The 23,390-nt window shown below is 40.7% G+C and overlaps 1 protein-coding gene across 5 annotated transcripts in view; it reads right to left on the reverse strand.

Moving 5' to 3' along the window:
• CTNND2 (catenin delta 2) overlaps positions 1-23,390 on the reverse strand; it is an 836,853-nt gene that overhangs the window by 113,327 nt on the left and 700,136 nt on the right. For all 5 annotated transcript variants that reach the window (XM_084781517.1, XM_084781518.1, XM_084781516.1 and 2 more), the window contains one exon: positions 6,301-6,474. In XM_084781517.1, coding sequence (XP_084637643.1) covers positions 6,301-6,474 — 174 coding nt within the window. The remainder of the gene's footprint in view (positions 1-6,300; positions 6,475-23,390) is intronic.

Raw genomic sequence — 23,390 nt, forward strand, 5'->3', positions numbered from 1 at the left:
TTCATTAGGTGCCTTTCTTAGAAGACAGTAAATTTGAACTTGTCACTGTCTGGTACCTCTGGTTCAGCAGTTTCTCCACTTTCAGAACGGAGAGTTAGAACTGGAGGAGAAGTTATATGATCCATGGACAGCAACAAATGCAGCATCAGGTAAGTAGCACAGGCCATCTCAGGTTGACATGGATATGTGTGGCCTTTCCAATACTGTTGTAGTTCATGAGACAGTTGTACATCCCAGGTTGTGTAGAGGAGGCTGCTGAAGCGTGCATGACTAGGGCTAAGAGTCAGCCATAGGCTTGGTCCCTCACCCCCTGCTCCTTACCTTTGCCATCTTGTCCCTATCTCCTAGTATACTGCCTTTCCTATCCCCCACGCAGGCAGAGGCCTCAGATAGTCTCTGTGTTTATTCTGGGCCAGTTCTTTATTTTTTCATCCTTCAGGCATGAAGCTTCATAGTCTATAATTCAAAAGTCGTCATCTAAAACTCTTCTTCTTTCCATTTAAAACTTGTGCATTGTCTTGTGACATAAACTGGGGCAGAGATAAGTCACTGTCTTAGATGCCAGGCCATGAGTACTGCTTTCTTTTGTGGACTACTAATCTCCTCTGCTTCTCTTTTATAAGACATAATAACTGCTAGACCAAGCTAAACTCACTCTCCCTCTCAAAGGTTGTCATTTCTTTTGTCAAGCATAAACCTTAAATTTCCAAGTTCTCTTACATTAAGAAAATTCAGTTGGGCCTTATGGCTAGAGATTCTCTCTCTTTTTTTTTTTAAATGTATGCTGCAATCATGATGCTTCATAAAATATGGGCTACTATCTGCACATCTCTTTATTGTATTTTATTTCTTAAAATAGGTTGATAATGTTTCTAGAGAATATTCATATCTTAATAGAAATTGATCATATGGAGTTACCTAAATGCTTAGCTTCATTGCCTTTACAGAAATATTTCTACAATACTACTAAAAAGCTAGATTTTCATAAGGCCAAATTACAAGCAGGCAACTCTACAAACAAGTCCAAAGAGCATTCATTCACATTTTGGAAATCTTCAAATTACTGCACCCACTCATTTTTAATATTCTGCCATAAGTAAATTCACTGTTCTGTGAACAAGAATGATGCAACTAATGTCCATGCTGGTTCTGAGAAACATTTATCACTTTGTTTCTGCCGTGATGTCATTACATTTGTCTGGTGCTCACGAAGCAAATAATGAACATTTTAAAGTTCTGAAAGTGTTTAGGGCCATTAGGAAGATCTAGTTTGCTAGTCAATTTGTCACAGCCAAAGAGTGATCATGTTCTTCTCATAAAGAGAAGTTACTGTGTCAGACACAGAGCTCTATAAAGAGCTCTCTCCATGCAAAATTCTCCAGTTTTACTTCCTCATTTCTGTTTTGTTGGGTCATAAAAAGTTAAGGACTACTAGGAAATACCAGTAAAATTTGACAGTTGCTATAAAAACACATTCTTAGAAGGATAGCTTGCTGAGGGTAGTGCGGTGTGGAAGCCATTGTCTTGGTTATTCATGATTTAAAAAGCGTTTTTTTTTTTTTTTGCATGCATGTGTGAGTGTGCTGTATGTATGTGTATACATTCGTATGTTTGTGTGTAAGTGCACACAGAGGCCAGAAGTCAAAATCAGGTGTCTTTCTCAGCCACTCTCTAGCTGGTTTTTGAGACAGTTTTTCTTTGACCCAGAGCTCATCAATATGACAAGCCCTATGGGTGTCCCTGTCTCCCAATGTTGGGGACTGTAGCAGCCTTTTATATGAATTCTAGACATCTGAACTCAGGACTTTAGCTTCTGCAGCTGCAAGTGACTGACAAACTAAGCCATCTCCCTTGATCTAAGACTGTCTCTGACAAGTATGGACATTTCTGCTCATTTTTATATTAGACTTCCAACTTTTGAATGTAATAATGTCAGCATTTGGTGTAATAATAATCTCTAAGAACTGTCTATCGCCTTTTCCCCTATAACAGAGTGAATAAAGTAGCTTGTGAGAATGTGCCTGATTTCCATGTCCACGTGTATAATTAGCATACATACATACACACAAACATATACATACATACACACATGCATACATACATACATACATGTCTCTGTATGTATGCATTTTTTGAGACAGGGTTTCTCTGCATAGCCTTGGCTGTCCTGGAATCAATCTGTAGACCAGGCTGGCCTCAAACTCGCAGAGCTCCACCTGCCTCTGCCTCCCTGAGCATTGGCATTACAAGTGTGCACCAACATGTCTGGCATGTATGCATATTCGTAAATTCACAGAACATTACTGAGAAGCCTTCTGCTGTGACAGAGGACTGACCTATTTGCCTTGAATTGTTGCAAAGGAAGGGACTACAATATAATTAACACCCTAGGAGCCAATAGTCTACTTTGTCCATCCATGATAGAAATCTTTTTAAAATTCTGTCTTCTGAAAGGCAAATAACAACTGTCCTGATGACTGTGGGATGGTGTTATGACCATCACTTAAGTTTTTAGAAGCAAAGGCATAGAGTCTTGGAATGATCTTTGGCAGCTTTCTTTCTTGTACACATATATTTACATTGTCTACTTTTTTTCTTTGTCATTGAGATATTTACTTCATTTCTCATGGTGCATCTTTGTAACTGGTTATAAGGTTATAACATTGTGTTTTCTAATTCGTGTCTGCAATCTAATGTAGACCCGACAAGTGAAAAGTCATAGTTCTTATGCTTTCTCCACCTTTGGTAAGTTGGTGAGTTAAACTCTCTGAAATTTCTCTCCCTCCTAGTTACTAATCTCTACTTTGTTGTTAATGGAAAATTTAGTAAACAAATATCCTCTGGATGTGTGGGGACAGGTGCATAGTGGGGAGAGCTGTGCTGGACTAAGGTGCATCATGCTGAGAGGAGCATAGTGTGACTGCTGGAGGTCCTGGCGTGATGTCTTATATCCTCCACTCCTTCCGTTATGCGATCTGAGGTAAAATTAAGTTGAAAATGTAAAAATAGTAATTAAAAAAAACCTCTACAATTTTATACCTTTAATTAAGTACTGAGACACTGTCCATACTACCCTGGTTACTCCAAGACACAGCACCTGGTAAGTAACAGAATATTCCACGTTGCAGGAGGATACTGTGGACCCAGGCAGCACTAGTGAGCAGTGCTGGGCCTAGGCACTGGGGAAACTGTCACTTGCCTGTGATTCCTCACTGTCAGTTTTACATTAAAAAAAAAAAAGGCAGACCCTAGTCAGATGGCTCAGTGAGTAAAGGCACTTGCTGCCAATCCTGAGGACCCACCTTCAATCTCTGTGACCCCCATGGTGGAAGGAGAGAATCATCTCTTTCAAGTTGTTGTCTGACTTCCACATATGTGCGTTCATTCTCATTTTCATCCGTCCCCTCTCTCTGCCTGTCTCCCTCCCTCTCTCCCTCCCTCTGTGTGCGTGTGAGGAGGAGGGAGGGAGAGAAGGAGGAGGGAGAGAGAGGTATAAAAATATAACAAAACATGTTAGTATTAGAATTAAATAATCACAATCAAATGAAGAGTCATACAGTGTGACCCTCTAAGGATGGCCTGGGAATAAGATGTGATATATATATATATATATATATATATATATATATATATATATATATATATATATATATATATACACGCTAAGAGCCAAAACCGATAGCTGTGTATAGAGATATATGGACAGAAGCGGCTGGGGTTAAGTGCTAGTGTTTCAGAACTTCTGCTGATCCAAGGACTGGCAGGACAGTAAGTAAAGCACAAGGAAAATAAGGGAAAACTGTGTCATGGCTTCAGCAGTTCAGGGTGTCACAGACCAGACCACACCCCTTCTAGAGACATGTCTGCTCAGCAAGGCCTTACAACATGGATAGTGCTTAGTGATACCAACTGTACTCTGGGCTTAGACACGGTGCACTGCTTGGCGTAACATTTTTCTTTCCTCTAGATTTTTTTTTAAACATTTTTCTCTTTATTACTAGGTTTGATGACAATGTTCTTTGTGTAGTTTCCTACATTTTATTTTTTATGTGCTTGGAGTTTGCTAACTTCCTTGATATATAAATTAATGGTTTTCATTAAATACGAAGAACACTCTCTCTATTTATCCCTTCCCTGCTCTCTTCCTTGGCCTCCTCTTTTATGCGGAGATCATTACACACACCAGCCTACTTGGTACAGCTGTGCTTACACTGTTTTCCTTCTCTGTGTATTTCACTTTCAATAGTTTCCTAAACTGTCTTTAAGTTCATTGAGGTTTTTTTTCCTGTTGCATTATTTAGCCTACCATTAATTCTGTTTTATACAGTTTTAATTTCAGAAATTACTTTCGGGAGGACTCCAGAGATCTGATTTAGGTCTTCTACATATCTTATCGTAACTTTTAGAACACATAAAATACAGAATTTAGGTGAAAACCTTTACATTTAGAATCGTGTAGTATCCAAGACATTATCCACTTTTAAATTGTCATAAGGTCATGAGAATTTCTCAAGGGACATGAAAAGTGATAAGAAAGAAAAGCATACTGACAAATACACGAAGTAACTTCAAACCGTATCTTAAAATGGCATCTTGCAATTTGCTATTATCGAAATCTTTATGCCTCAGGTCAGGCTCAACCCAGAGCTCCACTTCTCATATATGTGCAGTTAGTGCATTGAGGAAGAGACCCTGGATGGGGACTGCGAGTGTGTGGGTACTCTCATTTAACAGACAACTGCTTGGCCCTATTACACTAACGTTTTTGCACCCACTGATGGCCCTGCATGCCGCAGAGTGAGACAATCACAATGGGTTCTGTTTAAGAAGTGACGTGACACACAGAAGAGCTATAATTTGCCCAAGCTTCTCATGCTCAGGAAGGATGAGGCCAGGCTAGGTTTGAACTGTGATTTGAATCGAAGCTTTTGAGGCTATGAAAGCTTAGAGCACTGTCAGATCTGAAGACTAGTTCAAAGGAGTGGCTTCCATGATGATGCTCTTCTTAGCCATGGCTTGCTATGTGCTGGCCTTCTGAAGAGTCTGCCTCTTCTTTCCAAACTTTTCTCTCCAACGTCTGCTTGGAAATGAGAGACAACTTCACTCACAGCCCAGCCTGACTTGAATTCTTTAAATGAAAGACAACGTCACTCACAGCCCAGCCTGACTTGAATTCTTTAAACACTGGGCAGGGTCAAAGAATCAGTTTTGTTCCTCCCTAAGGTCTTCAAGAGAAGAGGCGAGCTTACCCACCTACCAGCAACGTCAAGAGAAGCTATGAAGGCTGGGCCCAGAGGGCTATGATGTCATAGGTAAGGAAAAAGGAACTGCAAGAGCTCAGACTATAGCAACTGGAAGGAGGGAGAAGGGGGAGGGAGAAGGCAGATGCTGGACGGTGTGAGTAGAGGGGCTGTGGGACTGTACCATGCGCTGTGTATTTCTGGTGCTGAGATTCTGAAGAATACGTGTGTCTACATGCCAATGCTAACATGTTTTAAAGAGAATGAGTGTTAGAGGACAAAACAGATTATGAACATTCTAAACTCACGCACCGGTGTTAAATGGATGGAACATGATGGGCATACTCAAAACTTTTTCATCTCTTTTCTTGACATTTCCCCTGTGCATCCTCAGGATTCTCAGGGACCATACCCTTTTACTCAACAAGAAAGACTGGTGCATGTAACTGTTGGTGAATACACCAATGGCTTCTTTTTTAATAAGGAGAATCCTTTCTACCCAGAAATGAAGGGACGATAATTTTTTTTTTTAATGAAAATCAGTGAGGAGCATTATCTGTTTGCACCTTGAAGGAAAGGGGTCTCCTTCTAGCCGTTAAACTCACGCATTTACTGTTCCCTTTCAGAAAGTCTGTGCTTTAAAAGTGCAGGGGTTCTTAGCTTTAAGGCCCAGGAATCAGTACAACACTGTTATATGCTCACATGGTTTTATAAAAAGGTGTTTAGTTTTATCTCCCTTGATGATCGATGATAATGCTTTAGACATCAACATATTAAAATAGTTCCTGAAAGAGAAGCAGGTTGGCTATCCATGTGGAATGATAAGCATTTTAGAGGGTTTTTGGAGGCTGCACTCTATCTATTCGCTTATGTTCACAATGGTCTTCAAGGATGCTAGAGTACCTGAGGAAAAAAGGTTAAGGGCAATCTATAACTGGTTTTTCTCTAATGTCCTAAATTACTTATTAGAACTGCATTTCTCAAGCTTTACTTGTATCATTTTTAAGGCTTGCTCATATTCCAGATTTTTTTTTTTTGTATTGCAATGAACTAGCCATACCTTCCAGCTCCCTGCAGCCAAGTTCTGCAGGGCGCCTGCTGCCCCTTCCAGCGTGTCTGGGTTTGAGCACTCAGAGAGCAGTGTGAGGTAGGGTTTGACTATGGATGGGTGCCACAGCATCTGGATCCCTTTTGGTGGTTCTGCACAGTCTGGAAGAGGTCCTACTCCATCCCACTGGTGAGAGAAAAATGAGAGAGTAAATATCTTTAACATCTTTATGCGCTGCGATACTGCCTCCTGCACAAATCACAAGTAAGCACAGATGCAGACATCATAGTGTTCGCTGCAAACCAATGGAGCCGAGAGGTCAGCAATCTATGAATCACTAAAGAATGGACTTGAGAATGAACTAAGAACAAAAGTGGAGAATGATCATAAGTGAAACAGAGAGGGGTAGTTTTGGAGTGGTCTTATGCTATGATTAACAACCATGTGCTTTGTTATTGGCATAAAGGAGCCATTGCATATTAAGTTACAACCTATCCAACTCAATCTTTTACTTCCTTTCCATCATTGTGATAACTTTTGGGAAACTCTGGTAAGTTTCCATATAACTTATGCCTAATGTGGGTTCCGATAACCATCACTGCTTCTAACAAACAAGTACAAATGTATAAAGGAGAGGAAAAGCGTTACATTTAGCATAGGCATTGACACGAACTGTAGGCAAATGTAGCCCAGGCTGTCCTGGATCTCACTGTGTAGCCCAGGCTGGCCTTAAACTCACAGAGATCTTACCACTTCTGCCTCCCAGGTGTTAGGATTAAGGGCATGCACCACCACACCAGGCAGCAAATTTAGATCTTACAACTACCCTGATAGTTAAATTTGTTTCCTATTAAATGTAACAAGTAATAAGAGAACTTTTGACTACATTAACTGCAGATAAATTAAAAATTATGGTGTATATTTACAAAGAAATCCCAGTTCTCCATTGAAAATTATAGTCACGAAGATGGAAGCTACTTGGATAAATGGAAACACAAAAAGTTAAGTGAAAAAGTAAAGATCAGTGTGGGTATTAGTGTTTTATCCCAAGCAAATGCATTATAAAAGCCCATAACAATCACAAAAAGCATTAATAAATGAACTCCATTATATTTTTTTATACATCATATAACTTATCATTCTTACTCTTAAAAATAAAATTAAGGTAATTATACTCATCTTTGATCACGTAAACCAGGGAGTATTGGTCAAAATGTGATATATATTAAAAAATACTACATTAATCTAGTAATAATTCACAGACAAAGCAATTTCTTTCAAATTTAGAATAGAGACACTGAACTATTTGGTTTATTGTATACATTAATAATTACATTAAAATAAAAATAGTTGATATATAGTATTCTTACCTACTTCTTATGTACATACATGCATCTTCAGTTATGTCTATAGGTGAACCAACATGAAAACCATACTATGTTTCAGAATCTGAGGATGTCTACTAGGTGTTTAAATTTTCATAAGAGGAAGATACAGGCTTACCTTACATACTAGCTATGTAAAAAAGTTACTTAACTCTCACAGTTTAAAGAAGTTCATTAGTTGCCAAATAAAGACAAAGCACCCATGTCTTCTCTCTCTCTCTCTCTCTCTCTCTCTCTCTCTCTCTCTCTCTCTCTCTCTCTCTCTCTCTTCAATTATGCTGTAGCTTGGTGTAAGTCAAGGCTGTGGCTTGGCAATGAATGTCATCCCACAGATGGATGCTGGCTAAACAATAAAATGTCACTCCTAATTAGTGTGACACTCAGTTTCAACTTTATAATAAGGGCATCTGAGCATACCAGGCTTCTTGTTCTTTTCATCAGGACCTCATCTTGACTATACTGAGATGCCTCTGAGTCTGAGAACAGCCACCCACAGAAGTCTACACCTTCTAAACACTAGAAAAAAGGTAAGGCGGCCCTACTGGCTTGTTGCACTGAACAGAAAGATAACAGCAGGGAAACAGCAGCCATCTCTTGTCGGTTGTCTACTCCAATGATGAGCAGGCATAACACAGGCTTCTCAAGAGTTCAGTCTGGCATATGGAGTCTATCCGCTAGTACAACAAGACCTTGACAAGAGGCTTCATTTGCCTTTTGTTTGTTTCATTTTCTGGTTTGTCACCTCTTAGAACATCTCCAGCTATCCTTTTCACATAAAGGTCTACTAATATTCACAGAAATCAGAACAGAAATTTTCAACTGAGCCCGAGTGAGCTTTGCCTCTATGAGAGCTAACAGGACAGTCACACATATACAGAAGACATGTTGGCATGCTTGTTCCAGAGTGTGGCAGCTTACACATATGGGGGATGACAGCTGCATTCTCTCTGGCTCGGATCCAACGTGTTCTCTTTTCCCTAACTTCTGGTCTATAAAGCAGGATAAATGATTAGATCACTAGACAATTTTCTTCTGCTCTGACATGTCATCTATGTAAGCATTAAGTACCTTTTATTACCATCATTTCTTGGCTGCTTCAGAGGGAATCTGAAGAAATAAAAGGACAATTGATGTGAACGTGAGTGAGCTTTGATGGTGACCAGGGGCTGGAGTTCAAAGGGGAAATCTTTGCTATTTCAGGAAGTTGAAGAAACCCACACATGTTAAATACTGAAGAAAAAGAACCATTTCAAAGCCAGTCAATGTAACTGACCTTTATCTGGGCACATTCTCTGAACTTTTATTGAGCCAATCAAAGGGAAAGCATCAATTTCCCATTAAAAAACAGTTGGAAGCATTCTTTAAGGATGGTGTCAATACATGTGACCTTGTTTAGCTAGCTAATTGACGTCAACAAGGTGGAGGTCAATGTTGGAGTGGATTTAATGGATGCACGGGAAACTATGGTATACGTAGAAACAGGTTTTTAAATTTTTTCTTTAGATTTCCATACACGATCACTGTATTTACACCATTTCTACATCTTTTCCTTCTCCAACTCCTCCCATGCCCCCCTACAACTCCCCCTCAAATTCATGATCTTTTTCTTCTTTACTATTGTTGAATATGTAAGTATGAATATATCCTGTTAAGTCCTATGTGTTTAGGGCTGACCACTTGGAATTAAATAACTAACCAGGAGGACTGTCCTTAAGGAAGACTGATTCTCCCTCTCTCAATAGCCACTAATTGCCTGGAGCTCTTTATGTAGGGGTGAGGCCTCTTGAGATTTGTCCCATCATATCAGTTGGTGGTCTTGTTTAGGTGACTGTATTTTTTGAGATTTTATAGGTATAGATAGCATTCTTATAATGTGCAGTTGACAGTCCCTCCTAGCGGATGCTCTAGTCTTCTCATTCTTACAATCTTTCTGCCCCATTTTCCACAATATTCCCTGAACCATAGGTGCAGAAGTGAGGGGTAGATGTACCAACTGGAGACGGGCATCCTGCAGTTACCTGTTCTCTGTGTTTTGACAAGTTATAGATTTCTGTAATGGTCCCCATTTGCTGAAAAAGAAAAGACCTTCCTTCTTAGAAAAATGGGTAAGATATCTCTGCATATAAGGTTAAATATTTAGAGTGAAGTTAGAAGTTAAACTGATTAGGAAAGAGACAGTAGTATGTTCACCTCCGGGACTTATGACTTCACCAGCCATAGGTGGTTGGCTGCATTTACAAGACCAGGTATGAATTTCCTCCCATTGAACAGGTTCTAAGTCCAGTTAGATAGCTGTTGGTTACTTGCAAGATATACACGTCACAATGTACCCTTGTGAACATCTTGCTCTGCTGCAAATTGTTGTGGTTCATGAACTTTAAATCTGGGAGAACTACTGATTGCTGTTCTCCTTTGGCAGATTCAGAACACCTTTAAATATTAAGAGAGGCAGTCCACAGAAAGGATCCCTTTGGGCCAGTTCCACTGACTTCTCCATGTGCTATGTCCGAAGTGGGTAGTATCTTCAGCAGTGTGATGCCTGTTCATACCATACATGAACAACAAATGCTGACAGGTAGGTAGAGGAAAAGGGGCCATTATTCACTGTGGTGACTGCAAACTGGTTCAGCCATGATGGACATCAGTATAGAGAATTCTCAAAAAGCTAAAAATAGATTATATGGTGATATATAGTAGTACTAAAAACTTCCATATATTAGTACCATATGTGTACCATTTCTCCCCTCTTTCCTCCTTCTAATGGCTGGTTTCTTGAACTTAGCCATTCTGAGTGGGGTAAGATATAATCTCAAAGTAGTTACAATATATATTTCCCTAATTGCTAAGGATGCTCAACACTTTTAAAGACGTTTATTAGCTATTTTTATTTCATCTTTCATGAATTCTCTGTTCAGATCTGTATCCCAACTTTTAATATTCAGTCATTTATTCTCTTGGTTGTTTTTTATTTGTAAGTTCAGGACATTAATACCCTATCAAATGCAGAGAACTCTTGCCCACTCTCAGGGCTTCCTTTTCAGTTGGCAGAGTGTTGTCTTTGCTGTACAGAAGTTATTGGTTTCATGAAGTTCCACTTGGTAACTATTGGCTTTAATTTCTGAGCAAATGGAATTCTATTCAGAATGTCATTTCTTACACTTATATCATATAGAGCTCTGCCTATGCTTTCTTCTAGCACTTTCAGGTTTACCCATAAAGGTCTTTGATATATTTGTAGTTGATTTTTGTGTAGGGTAACACATATGGGTCTTAATTTCATTCTTACACATGTGGACATCCAGTTTTCCAAGCACCATTTTGTTGAAGATGCTAGCTTTTTCATCAGTGTGCATTTGATTTTAGCATCTTTGTCAAATATCAGATAGCTGAATCAGATGCATTCATGGTTTGGTCTTCTATTTTTTCTTTTGATCTACATGAGTATTTTTGTACCACCACTGTGCAATTTTTATCACTATAGCTCTGTAGTGTATCATGGTTTCTGGGAAGGCAATGCCTTCTGTATTGTACTTTTTGCTCTGTATTGCTTTGACTATCTGGAGTCTTTTGTGGTTCAATACAAATTTTAGGATTTAAAAAAAATTTTTAAGTAGCAGGAAACAAAGTCAGCTTATAAAAGTCAGTAGCCTTTTTATTTTCTAATAGCAAATATCCCAAGAAAGAGAAAATGAATGAAAAAACATTCCTACTCACAATAGCTTTTAAAAATATTGGTCACTAACCTGACCAAGGATGTGAAAAATCTCTAATGAAAATATCTATCTGAAGATAGAGATTGGGGTAGACACTGGAATAGAAAAAGACCTCCCATGCTTGTGGATTGGAAGAATTAATATTGTGAGAATGAAAAATTCTGTCAAAAACAATATACAGATTTAACAGAGCTCAAAATCAAAACACCCACTCCACAGAAATGGAACAGATTGTTAATGCTAATATATTTCTGAATAACGTTTTACAGATATCTATAGGATTTATGACTATTTACAATAAAAGAAATAAATCATCTATAAATTTAAATACATGGTACTTCTCATTTCTACAAAAGTGGTAAATTGAGTGAAGAAAGTGGCACTTAATTGGTTTTGCAGAGTTTGTTAATTTTGTTTTTGAGACAGAGTTTTCTTATGTTACTCAAGCTGATCTCAAAATCCCTGGGGTGTCAGGTCCCTGAGGCCCTCTAAGATGGCCTCAAACTTAAAATCACTGCTGCTTCCACCTCTTATGTGTTGGGATTATAGCCACCACAAGCAGCCCAAGGCTAATCTTTAACAGCTGTGTTGTTCTTAGAACAAAGGACCCAGTTCACAAACCTTGAAAATGCTACACTCTTCTCTATATCTTCAAGACAGGTTTCCCAAATTATTTTAAGAGTTTGAAATATGAAAATGTAATGAAGCCAAGAAAGAGGACTTACTACGTGATAAAGGGAACTGCCAGGAAACAAAGTGTTTGCAAGACATCAACAAGGATTAATTAAAAAAAAAAAAAAAAAGAAAGAAAGGGAATAAATAAATAAATAAATAAAGTTACTATTAATCAAAAAATAAAAATAAAAAATAAAAAAGACACCAACAAGGGCAAGGACTGTAGGGTACTCCCTGATTATATCATCTGTACCCCTGCCAAGTTAGTAAACATGTACATGGCATGCCGAAAAATCAAATCGAGAAGAGTATATAACAAAAGAGAGGAGAAAAAGATGTGTTGTTGTTAGATAAAGCTTTGGCTAGGGCTCATCTTGTGCCAGAGTTGGGGAAATTTCGGTGAAAGCATCCCTTTGTCTTCAAGGTTTCCCTCCTCAGACCTGAGAATTAAACTAAGAATTAAATTAAGTATTCCAGTTTGTACAACAAATCTGCTTTAACATGTTACTTTTTTTTTTAAGTAAAAATAGTTAATCACTGGCTTAATTTAACAAGCTTAAATTTTATCACCATAAAAAATAAACAAGGGAGGCCGGGCGAGGTGGTGCACTCCTTTAATCCCAGCACTCGGGAGGCAGAGGCAGGCAGATCGCTGTGAGTTCGAGGCCAGCCTGGTCTATAAAGCAAGTCCAGGACAGCCAAGGCAACACAAAGAAACCTTGTCTTGAAAAACCAGAAAAAAAAACAAAAACAAAACAAAACAAACAAACAAAAAAAAAACCAAAAAAAACCCCTCAACAACAACAACAAAAAAACAAGGGACAGCATAGTCTACACTTGTAATCCCAGAATTATAGGGGTTGAGGTAGGAGACTGGGAGAGAAACCAGAGGACTGTCATGAGTGTGATCCAGTCTGGGCTACGTGGTGAGTTCCCGCCCACCATGGGCTCCAGAGAAAGACACTGCTTTAATCTGTTGTTTTTCCTTAGTAAAAATGAATTTTAAAATTCTAGCACCTTTGGTTCTTAAGTTTTATCTCTTAAATGTTCAAATTATATTTTGCAATTAAGCAGGAAACATACAAGAAGATGTGTTCCTTTTATTTTAAAATTTTATTTGTTATTATTATTATTATTATTATTATTTGTGTGTGTGTATGTGTGTGTGTATGTGTGTGTTTGTGTGTGTGTGTGTGTGTGTGTGTGTGTGTGTGTGTGTGTGTGTACATGCACATGAAGTACAGGTGCATACCATGGTGTCAATGTGGACATCAGAGATCACTCCCAGGAGTCAGTTCTCTGCTTCCACTGTGGGTTCTCGTGATCACACTGGAGGCAATAGCCTCCATAAACAGAGTCACCTATTTCATCCGGAGAGTATATTTATACTTAAAGATCCTCTAATGCACTGGAATGTAGGATCTTGCTTATGTATTCACAGTTCATAAGATAAAGGATTAAGTGGGTTATAACCAGAGACTTTGAGTTTTTTTTTTTTTTAAAAAGACAACACACTAAGCATTAACAAAACAGAATGTTCGAGAACCAGCTAGCTGCACAGTGACTTCTCGACCATGAAGGTCTCTTGAGGACAAGCCTTGAGTGGACATGGAGGGCTATTTTTGCCACCCTGGCTAGTACCACTTTCAGTGGCATGTTACTTACACTTTCCCCACGACCTTCAAATATACAAGGCCATGATGAATACCAGGAGAAAGTAACTTATTACACGTACTTTTAAAAACTGCCTAGAATGAAAAATAAGTACTTTCCCATCAGACCATCAGATGGCCATGCACAAAACATTTCTCTTTTCTTTCTTTTCTTTTTTGTTTTTTGTTTTTGGAAGAAAAGAGAATTTTTTAAAGCTGCTTGAGTTATAAATTTTGGTGGCAGTGCCTTTTGCCACGGCCATTTTTTGGTGGCGTGAGGGTGGATAATGACACATAGTAGCTTTTGGAAGAAAAGTGTGCTCGTGAGGAAACTAACCTTACTCACTGTGCCAGTGTGTGGGTCATACGTGCTCAGGTGCCGTTGGGCGGGAAGAATAACTGCCAGTGTTCTGTAGCCCAGCACTGTGACGGGAACTGACACAAAGAACCCAAGGGCTTCAAAATAGCTAGTAGAAGAGTGTTGGCGGTTCCGTGGTAGAATTCTCACCTGATGAAACAGCTAGCAGAGACGATCCCCATCTCCCCTCCCATCAGAACCCACAACTTTTCTATTTCTTGTTATCTAAGGAAAAACAATAAAGCAAAACAAGATCAAACAAAACCAAACAATCTTGGACAGAACAAAACAAGCTGAGCACCAGGTAGGCTGGCACGGCAGAGCCGACCTGCAATGCCCACGGTTGCGAGTGGAAGCAGGAGGGTACAAAATTCCAGACAAGCGGCAGCTACAAAGTGAGTACGAATCACTGTATGAAAAACATGTATTTTCAATAAGAGAAAAACGTATTTTAAAATGCTTTAAAAGTAGCTGGCAGAGAGGAGCTTGCATGTTCCCAACATGAAGAGATCACGCGTGCTCTAGGGGACGAGAGTATTATGCTGTACGAACACCAGACTCCATACAGTTACCGGGCATCAGTTGGGTTTGGACTCTATTTAAAATGTTTCTCATACGGTTAGGTTGAGGATTGAAAATAGAAGTTATTTGTCCTTCATATGAAGAGAAAGAAGTAACTTAGGGATTAAAAATCAGAAGTCAATAAAACCAAGTAAGGATGTCAATACATAGTACAATGGGACTTTGCAGCAGGGCTCTAAGGAGACTGTTGGGGTGGGGCAATTCTCTTTATTACATTCCAAAGCGTCTGTGAATATGGAGAACTGTGGACCATTTCAGCTCTTCTTTACCAGCTCTCAGTGCTCCCCCCCCACCCCCCCACCCCCGTCTGGGTCTCTCATGCCCTATGCTGTGCACAACGGACTTGCTAACAAATAAAAACCACGTATCATACAAGTTGAAGGATCCCCCATCAAAGAAGAAGTGCCAGATAGACTGGCCTCTTCTCCCCAAAGTGTCATAGCCTCGCTCTAGTCTCAGCCAGTTAAATTTATGCTCTGAAAACACATTTTCCCGGTGAGTTGTGTACAAGAAACACAATCAGCAGAGAGCCCAGTGGAATGTATCTCTAGCTTACTGGATTTCTCTGCCAATTACGGACCTGCAGCCATTACATGTGCACAGGAAAACTCTACCAAAGAAATTCCCATAAACTAAAGAGGCGGGGATGGCTGTAAGGCAAAGGGGCTGCGTTTGCAGCAACGGGCGAACAGTCTGATTTGAAGATCCCATTTTCCCTCACCAAATATAAAATGGTAAAGTAAGTTAGTAGGCAGTGAGAATGTTTTCTCAAGCTGAGTTTGATTTAAGAGGGCTGCAGTCTGGATGAAATGCCCCAGGAAGTAACAATCAAATCCCGAGTTCATTCGCTGCCATTGTGGCAAGGCATGCTCTGAACAGCACACGATGATTTCATCTTCAGTGTTTCCTGACCACCCCCCTCCCCAGCCTTTGGGGGATGGGGGTAGGGGGTGGGAAGACAGAGGAGACAGGGATTTAAAATTTCTAACTGTGAGAAAACAGAAGACAAAGGATACTCCATGCTGTCGCTCTGGAATTTAAAAGCAAGGGCAGCTCAGTTGTGTGAATTTCTGCAAGGGCTGGGCAGGGGCCCCCGGGGTCCAGCCAAAGCTGGGACGAGCTCATAGCTCGCTTTCCAGACACTGTGCTGTCCCCACGCTCTGCCTACAGATAATGGGAAGAGGTTTGTGGCTGAGAGACCGGGCACTTGTGTCAAGGAGGAAACAAGATAGGGGCTTTCTCTACAAAGCATCAGGACAAAGAAGTTCCATGACAGCTCTGTTGCTACATACATATCCTTGTATGGTCTGTGCCCTCACCCCATGGGGGTCTGGGCACACATCCCTCAGGATGAAAGATGAGTTACTAGGTTGGCTCAGCCTCGCTGGATTCATCCGTACCCTCTTTCCAGTGTTGAGAGCACTAGAACAGCATTACATTCCCGCCCCACCCCCCGCCCTGAATTATTCTTGGGCTCCCGGATTCAGACGGTCTTGCTCACTGGAGAGCTGTCCCTTTCAAAGGGGCATGGAACAATATCTGGAAGGAGTTTTTGGTTATTATAACTGGTGGAAGAGATGCATCTACTGGTACAGCCTAGGGATGCTGATAAGCACTAATGCACAAAATGTTTCCAGTCCAGGCTTTCGTGGGACATGCCCCTTGGGCTAGGATGCAGATATAAGTGAGTATATACCATTTGAGTCTTTCTGCTTCTGGGTTAACTCACTCATTATGATCATTTCTAGCTCAATCTATTTATCCAAAAATTCCGGGAATTCCTTGTTTTTAATAGCTGAGTAGTATACCCTATGAGCATATACAGGGGGAGGTAATCCCCCTCAGGAACAGTCATAGAGGAGGGGAATAAGGGGAAAATTGGAGGGAGGGAAGAATGAGAGGATACAAGGGATGGGATAACCATTCAGATGTAACAAGAGTAAATTAATAATAATAATAATAAAAAGAAAACACAAAGGGCACAGGTATGTGCTAAAAAAAATGTTTCCAGTGCAAGACCTGGAAACCCCGGTTCAATAGGCTAAGAAACCATTTTGATGTCATGGAGCGGTAAGCAGTAAGGTACATCTAGGCAGATTAAATCAGACGTGTTTCTCCATCTGTGAACTCAACAACCATCAAGAGTCCTTTCCAGTGCTATAAGAAGTGATGAAGAAGGAGAAGAATCTCGTGCGTGGATGGAAGCCATGGAGCTGTGCAGCTGATCTTGGGACTATGCCATGTGCTGCTGCTTCTGGGACACTGAATATGGTGTCTTGAGTCAACAAGATACTAGCACTAGCATATGGTGGGGTAATAGCAGAGTGAGACAAGGCTGCAGGAGTGACAGAAAGCAGCAGATGGCTAGAAAGGAAGTAGTATCAAGCAGTAAAATAAAAATATGGTTATTAATAAGAAATGGAAAACTGTCTGGAAAGGAGCAAGCAACTGTGACATCAAGATACGAAAATTTAAGGCTGTCGATAATCCCAGGAAGGACAGAATGTCTAGGGGATTATATATGTAAAACCATCTATTTATCTATATTTAAATTATCACACGCAGAGTAATTAAGCCAAATACTGGGGGCTCAGTTAGTGTGTTCAACATGAGAACTTAGGTTTGGAAATCCAGTAGCCACCGAAAAAAGCCAGGTATGGCGGCACCCACTTATAATTCCTACACCGGACAGGCAAGGATAAAGGATGTCTGAAGCTAGCTGACTAGCTGGTCTAGCCATATGGGTGAGCTACAGGTACAGTGAAAGACCCTGTCTAAAGAAAGGGAGGGGTACAAGTGAGGAACGAGTGGCGTCCACCTGCATTTGTACATACATTCATATGTGAACATGCATCTTTACATGTGAACATGGTCCTATTTACATATGCCACATACATGCAAAAATAAAAACTGGTTTGTGTATCAAAAACTTGAAGACATTCATTTGGTCTAGATGGTTCAATGGTAGAGAATAAATGTTAAAGGTGTGATTAAAGAGGTGGGTGAGATCAAATTACACGGATATTCATTGCAGTTTACATCAGTAAAGATGTGGAAGCAACCCAAAGTTCCTATAAGTAAAGGCTTGGGTCAGCATACCATGGCATGAGTCCAGGATGGGACTCTTGGTAGCTTTTCTGCTTTCCAGCATAAAGGGCTATTTGGAGGAAGGAAACTGGCCATGCCGTATCAGGTGAGATGTGGCTGGCAGTAGAACAGTGGGCTTGCCCTCCCTCCTTTGTCTCTCCATCACAGATGTGGCAAGGCAGGCAGTGGAGAGGCCGTGGGAGTGTAAGAAGGGGCTTCACTCTTTGCAGGGAGATGAGCAACAGGGAAATGAACAAGAGTTCCATTACGCCTACCATTCGTAGACCCTGCTGCACAACTTAAGTGATGCTACTCCTCTCAGAGGGATCTCATGCCAGACCCACTTAACTTTCCATCGTATCCTCTCTTATTCGTTAAGGCAATGCTGAAGGGCTGTTTACCCAGGATCCTAACTGTTCTAGCGAAGCTCTAGATGGCACGGCACTCCGAGAAGCTGGGGTGCGGCTGTGAAGCACAGGCCACGTAGACGGCATCAGTGATGTATACAGCTTCCAGGTGGGAGCCCACAGGGAAGGCAATGCTTGTTTTCTTTCTCCGTTTCTGCCTGTGGGCTTGGACCAGGCAGTGCAGGCCAGCATCCTAAAGATAACAGCTCTGGAAGATCTGCCCCTGACAAGTGTAGGGTGATGCTCTGCACTGGTGGGGACCTGTGTGTCTGCATGCAACTGAAAGAGTGCCATTGTGCTCTGAATGGTTGGACAAAGCTATGGGTATATATAGAAAAATATCCAAAATGATGGATGCTCACCTATGTTCTGTAGTTGAGAATTGAAACAGACAAGGCTGCTGTGCATGTATGTGCATTTTTCTTGTGGTGTGGTTCTAATTTACGCACATGGTATTTACTCATGATGGGTATATATGCAGTCATCCCTTAGTGTCTGGTGGACATCAATTCCAGGACCCTCAGCAAATACCAAAATCAATGCTTGAAGTTCCTCATAAAATGGTGTAGTGTTTGCTCACAGCCTGTGTCCAAATTCTATTTGCTGTAAATCATCTCTAGATGACTTATTGTATATAATATTGTGAAAACTGTGAGTACACAGCTACTATACTATATTATTTCAGGAAGAATTTCAAGTGAAAAGTCTGAACGTGTTTGAACCAGAGCCTTTCCTTAGTATTTTGTCTATAGTTGGCTGCATCTGTGGATGCAGAATACAGAGGTGGAAACCTTGTAGATTTCTTTTCAAAATTAACAATTGGTTTGTCTGATAGAAAACTTTATCACATGAGTTTAAATCTCCAATGCAATATTGAACGAGTAATAACATTCACATTTTCGCCTTGAGATACTGCATGCTACTTAATATCAGAGTCTCATTTTCAGGCCAATTATCATACATCTGTCAGGTGGAGGGGTCCATGTGCCATTCAAGAATACCATACTAAGCCCTCCAGGTTAAAGTAAGCCTTTAGTCCAATATTATCTAAAACAACATTTACAAGGATGCTTTGACATATATGTAAACTTTGTATATGCAAATGATAAGTTATGTATGTATGTATGTATGTATGTATGTATGTATGTATGTATGTAGTGTGTGCATGTGTATGAGTTTGCATGTCTGTGTCACATGCATGTACATGTATGTAGACCAGATGATGATTTCAGGTGTTGTTCCTAAGGCACAATCCATCTTTTAGTTTTATTTTAGACAGTGTTTTTCTAACCAGGAGAAACTGCTAAGTAGCCTAGGGAATCCCCCCACCCCCATCCCTAGTGCTGGGATCGGAAGCACGCACTGTCATGCTCGGATTCTTATTTTATGCAGATTCTAGAGAGAAAGCTCAGTACTTCACTGACTGAGCCACCTTCCCAGTCCACATATTCTAAGTTCCTAAATGATGATAATGTGGAGTGCGAATTAGATTAGGTTTCTTGATAACCTCAGATGCTGACTGTCAACATGTTGCTATGAAGAGGAGATGAAAATGCTGGAAAGAGAACAACACCATGGGGCATATCATCTCAGCCACTTGGATATAAAAACATCTCTACTCACATGGTACATACTCACTCATAATTGGACACTAGCCTAAAAGGGATGTCCCATGAAAGTCTTCACTTACCAGGAGATTGGGAGAGATGCTGGGACTTCCTTTTGGGACTCTAGGTGAGAGAAATATGGAAGAATGGGGTAATAGAAGGATCTAGAGGGTACTAGAAACCTACAAGAAGAACATCATGATGGGAGGATCTGGACCCAGGGGCGACTGCTCAAGCTACTGCACCAACCAAAGAAAATATATTCAGTAATCATTGAACCCTTACTCAGATCTAGCCAATTGTCAAGACATTCTCCACAGTTGCATGGAGAGCGGGGACTGACTCTGACATGAACTCTGGTGCCCCATATTTGACCCCTTCCCTTTGGTGGGGAGGTCTGGTGGCACTCAGAGAAAGGATAATCAGTCTACCAGGATGACACTTGATAGGCTGTGACCATATCGTGTGGGAGAAGATCCCCTTCTGTCACGGACCTATAGGAAGGGGAATAGGGTGAAAGAGGAAGGGAGGGAAGAACGGGAGGATACAAGTGAGGGGACAACAATTGAGATGTAATCTAAATAAATTAATAAAAAAAAAACTCTATGGAGAAGAAACAAAACGCGTCTGGATAAATCCTGGCTGTGACCATCTACTTAAAACAAGACCCTAGCAAGACCTAGAGACTGCAGAGGCCACACTTTGAGGGCCACATGGTGTAAGTGGTGCCAGTTGGACCGCAAGTCAGATGTGGAAATAGGATCCATACAGACCTTCAATCCAGTCTCTGAGGGACCCAGTGAGGGACGCAACTCCAGAATAAGGACTAGGAGGATGCTTTGACATATATGTATACTTCGTACATGCAAATGATAAGTTATGTATGTATGTATGTATGTATGTATGTATGTATGTATGTAGTGTGTGCATGTGTATACTGTATAATGGTGGAGAGTAGATTGGGGACCTGCGGGCAGTTTTTACCTGGGGTTGGTTTGGAAGGGTGGAACTGAGGTTTAATCTGGTTGAGAGGAATCATTCTCCCAGTGAAGTGGCGAAGGAATGCCAAGGAGAGTTGCATGCATGAAACTTCTCACTAACTTAAGCATTTAGCATCTACAGCCAAAGGAGGAGATCTGCAAAACAGCCGGGCATTATCTCTTACCTTGATAATGATGCAATAGATTGTGCAACCGAGATGATCACAAGAGGAACTCTACGTATTTAAATCCTCGACAGAATCACCTTTGGAGTCTGTTCAGCTTCCTGTCACTCATTTGAACACATGCCTGCCTTTTCATCCCTTTGACAGGGGACTTTCTTGGTGGCTTATGGGACAAGGGATTTGAGCTTTAGAGTTTGGGCTTGTTTGATCTCAGCCGTGTTCTCTGTTTGGCCTCAGTCATGTGCTGAATGAGGCCAAGGTCTGCTTGGCTTGCAGCCAGTAGCAGGACACTGTGGTGTGACCCTTGAACACTGTCACTGGGTCCCTGGCCACATGCCAAGTTGAAAAACAAACACCAAGTGACTTCTCAGTGCGAAAGGGGAAATGTATTAATTTTGTCTTCTGCTTTTTCAGGTCGCCCCATCGCTCGGAGATGCTACAGTGTTAGAACAAAACTGTACTGTGGAACAGAGAGACCCAACCCCACTGGATTGACACTTTGGGAAGTTTTATCAAGAAAGAGACACTGGGAATTACCAGTTCTGTGGCTCAGCAACAGGACTTGAGCAGGGTTAGCTGCTAAGGGCTTTTATAGGGTCGGGCAATGCACACACCTGTCACACAGGTCTACACTCAGGGTGATAGTTCAGGCATGTTTCCATATTGACCACATAATTAAGTGAAATCAAGAATGTAACATATCTTCATAGCGCTAGTGAACATTTTCCTGAATGATCCCTATCAAGGACCTAATAGAAAACATTTCTGAGATTTTTACCTTATAACTAAATCTGATCTGCAGATTTTTTTGTTTTTGTTTTTTTGAGACAGTATATCACTATATAGCCTTGGATGGTCAGAAACTTTTTGTATAGACCAGGCTGGCTTTAAAGTCAGAAACACACTTGCCTCTGCCTTTGGAGTGCTGGGATTAAAGGGGTGCACTACTATGCATGGCCACCAAAGCCACATTTAAGGGTGGCAGCAAATGTCTAGGACACAGCAGGCTCCACGGCCATCACTATACCACCTGTGATGATGTCATTGCTCTGCTGTCCAGTCAGCATCTGGCTCCTCTGTAGTGGGAGGTCTCTGCTGTCGATACAAATCCATTGACTTTATACAGGCCCATCTACCTTCCTCAAGAAGCATGCATATTCATAGTAAAGCATGGAAGTCATTACCCAGGACCTTCTGGAATTATAAATGTGTTGCAGTGTTGAGGCTCAGACCAGGTCTTATGCATGCTGGCAAACCCTCTACCATTGAATGTTATCCCTACTTCTCGCTTCTGTTTAGAGACACAGCTGTTGCGATTACAGGTGTGTAACACCAGCACCCAGCTTGAACATTACTTTTAAGGATGTTACCGAGTGGGAGCAGAGCCAGTCACCTCATTGTATTTTTCTATAATATTTTGTGCACACATGCATTTTATTTTTCATATGACATGCATATCACAAAATTTAGCAGGGTTCACCTATGTCTTTGTCATCAATACATCTCTCTTTGTATACACAAATGTTTTCTGCCACTTTTTAAAGCTTTTATTATGTATTTTCTCAAATCACTAAATACTCCTTATAAACCCAGGTTTGAAGGCTGGTGGGGTGGCTGGGACTGAACACTGGAGCAAATGCAAGGCACTGTCCTGACTTTGGGGCTGCAGAGCTTCTGGGGTGAGATGATAGCTTGACCATATTTAAAGCTTTTTTTTTTTTTTTTTTTTTAACCAAGAATGCTCTGGAAGCTTCTCAACACCTTTTGTATTTTCCAGGCAGAAGGTTGTCTGGTGTTCTAAAGTTAGGGAGGACAGATATGTTTTGTCCTATAGAGGCCTTGCAATGTCTGCATTGCTCAGCCTTCTCCAACCTAGAAACAGTGATGAATTGGGGCCCTAGGTCATATCTCTAATTACTGTAGGCTCCTTGACTCCTGGAAAGCACTAGTGGACATTCCTAGGGAAATCACTGCTTAGTCCAGCCCTGAGAAGGTGGACTGGCCGCGGCGCCATCCTTTACCAGCTGGAGTGCTACACACCACAGTTCTTGCCCTTGCTAATATTACAAAGCCTTGCCTGCATCCCCCATTTATCTTATATTCTGCAGTCACCTTCTTTTTGTTCATTGGACCTTCACCCCTGTTTTCTTTCCACCAGTCTGAAACTACAAGATGGTTTTCAATTTCGACTATTCCAAAATATATTGAAATTGACAAAATACACTAAATGATTTCTCAAATAAGCATACTTGTCACTTTACATCCCCATTAAATTTGACATTGAGCTTTTAGTACTTCTAAGTATTTTTGTATATATTTAGCTCATGATGAAAATTAAAAAAAAAACAAAAAAAACAAGCAAGCAAGGTAGCAAACAAACACACCAAAATCAAAACCTGTAAGACTTAAGTCTGCAGAGTTTTTTAAACAACAACATTACGTTGCATTTTAACTTTTGAAAGTTTTAGCAA

Source organism: Acomys minous (genome assembly GCF_964271855.1).
Source record: "Acomys minous genome assembly, chromosome: 5".
Taxonomy (NCBI): domain Eukaryota; kingdom Metazoa; phylum Chordata; class Mammalia; order Rodentia; family Muridae; genus Acomys; species Acomys minous.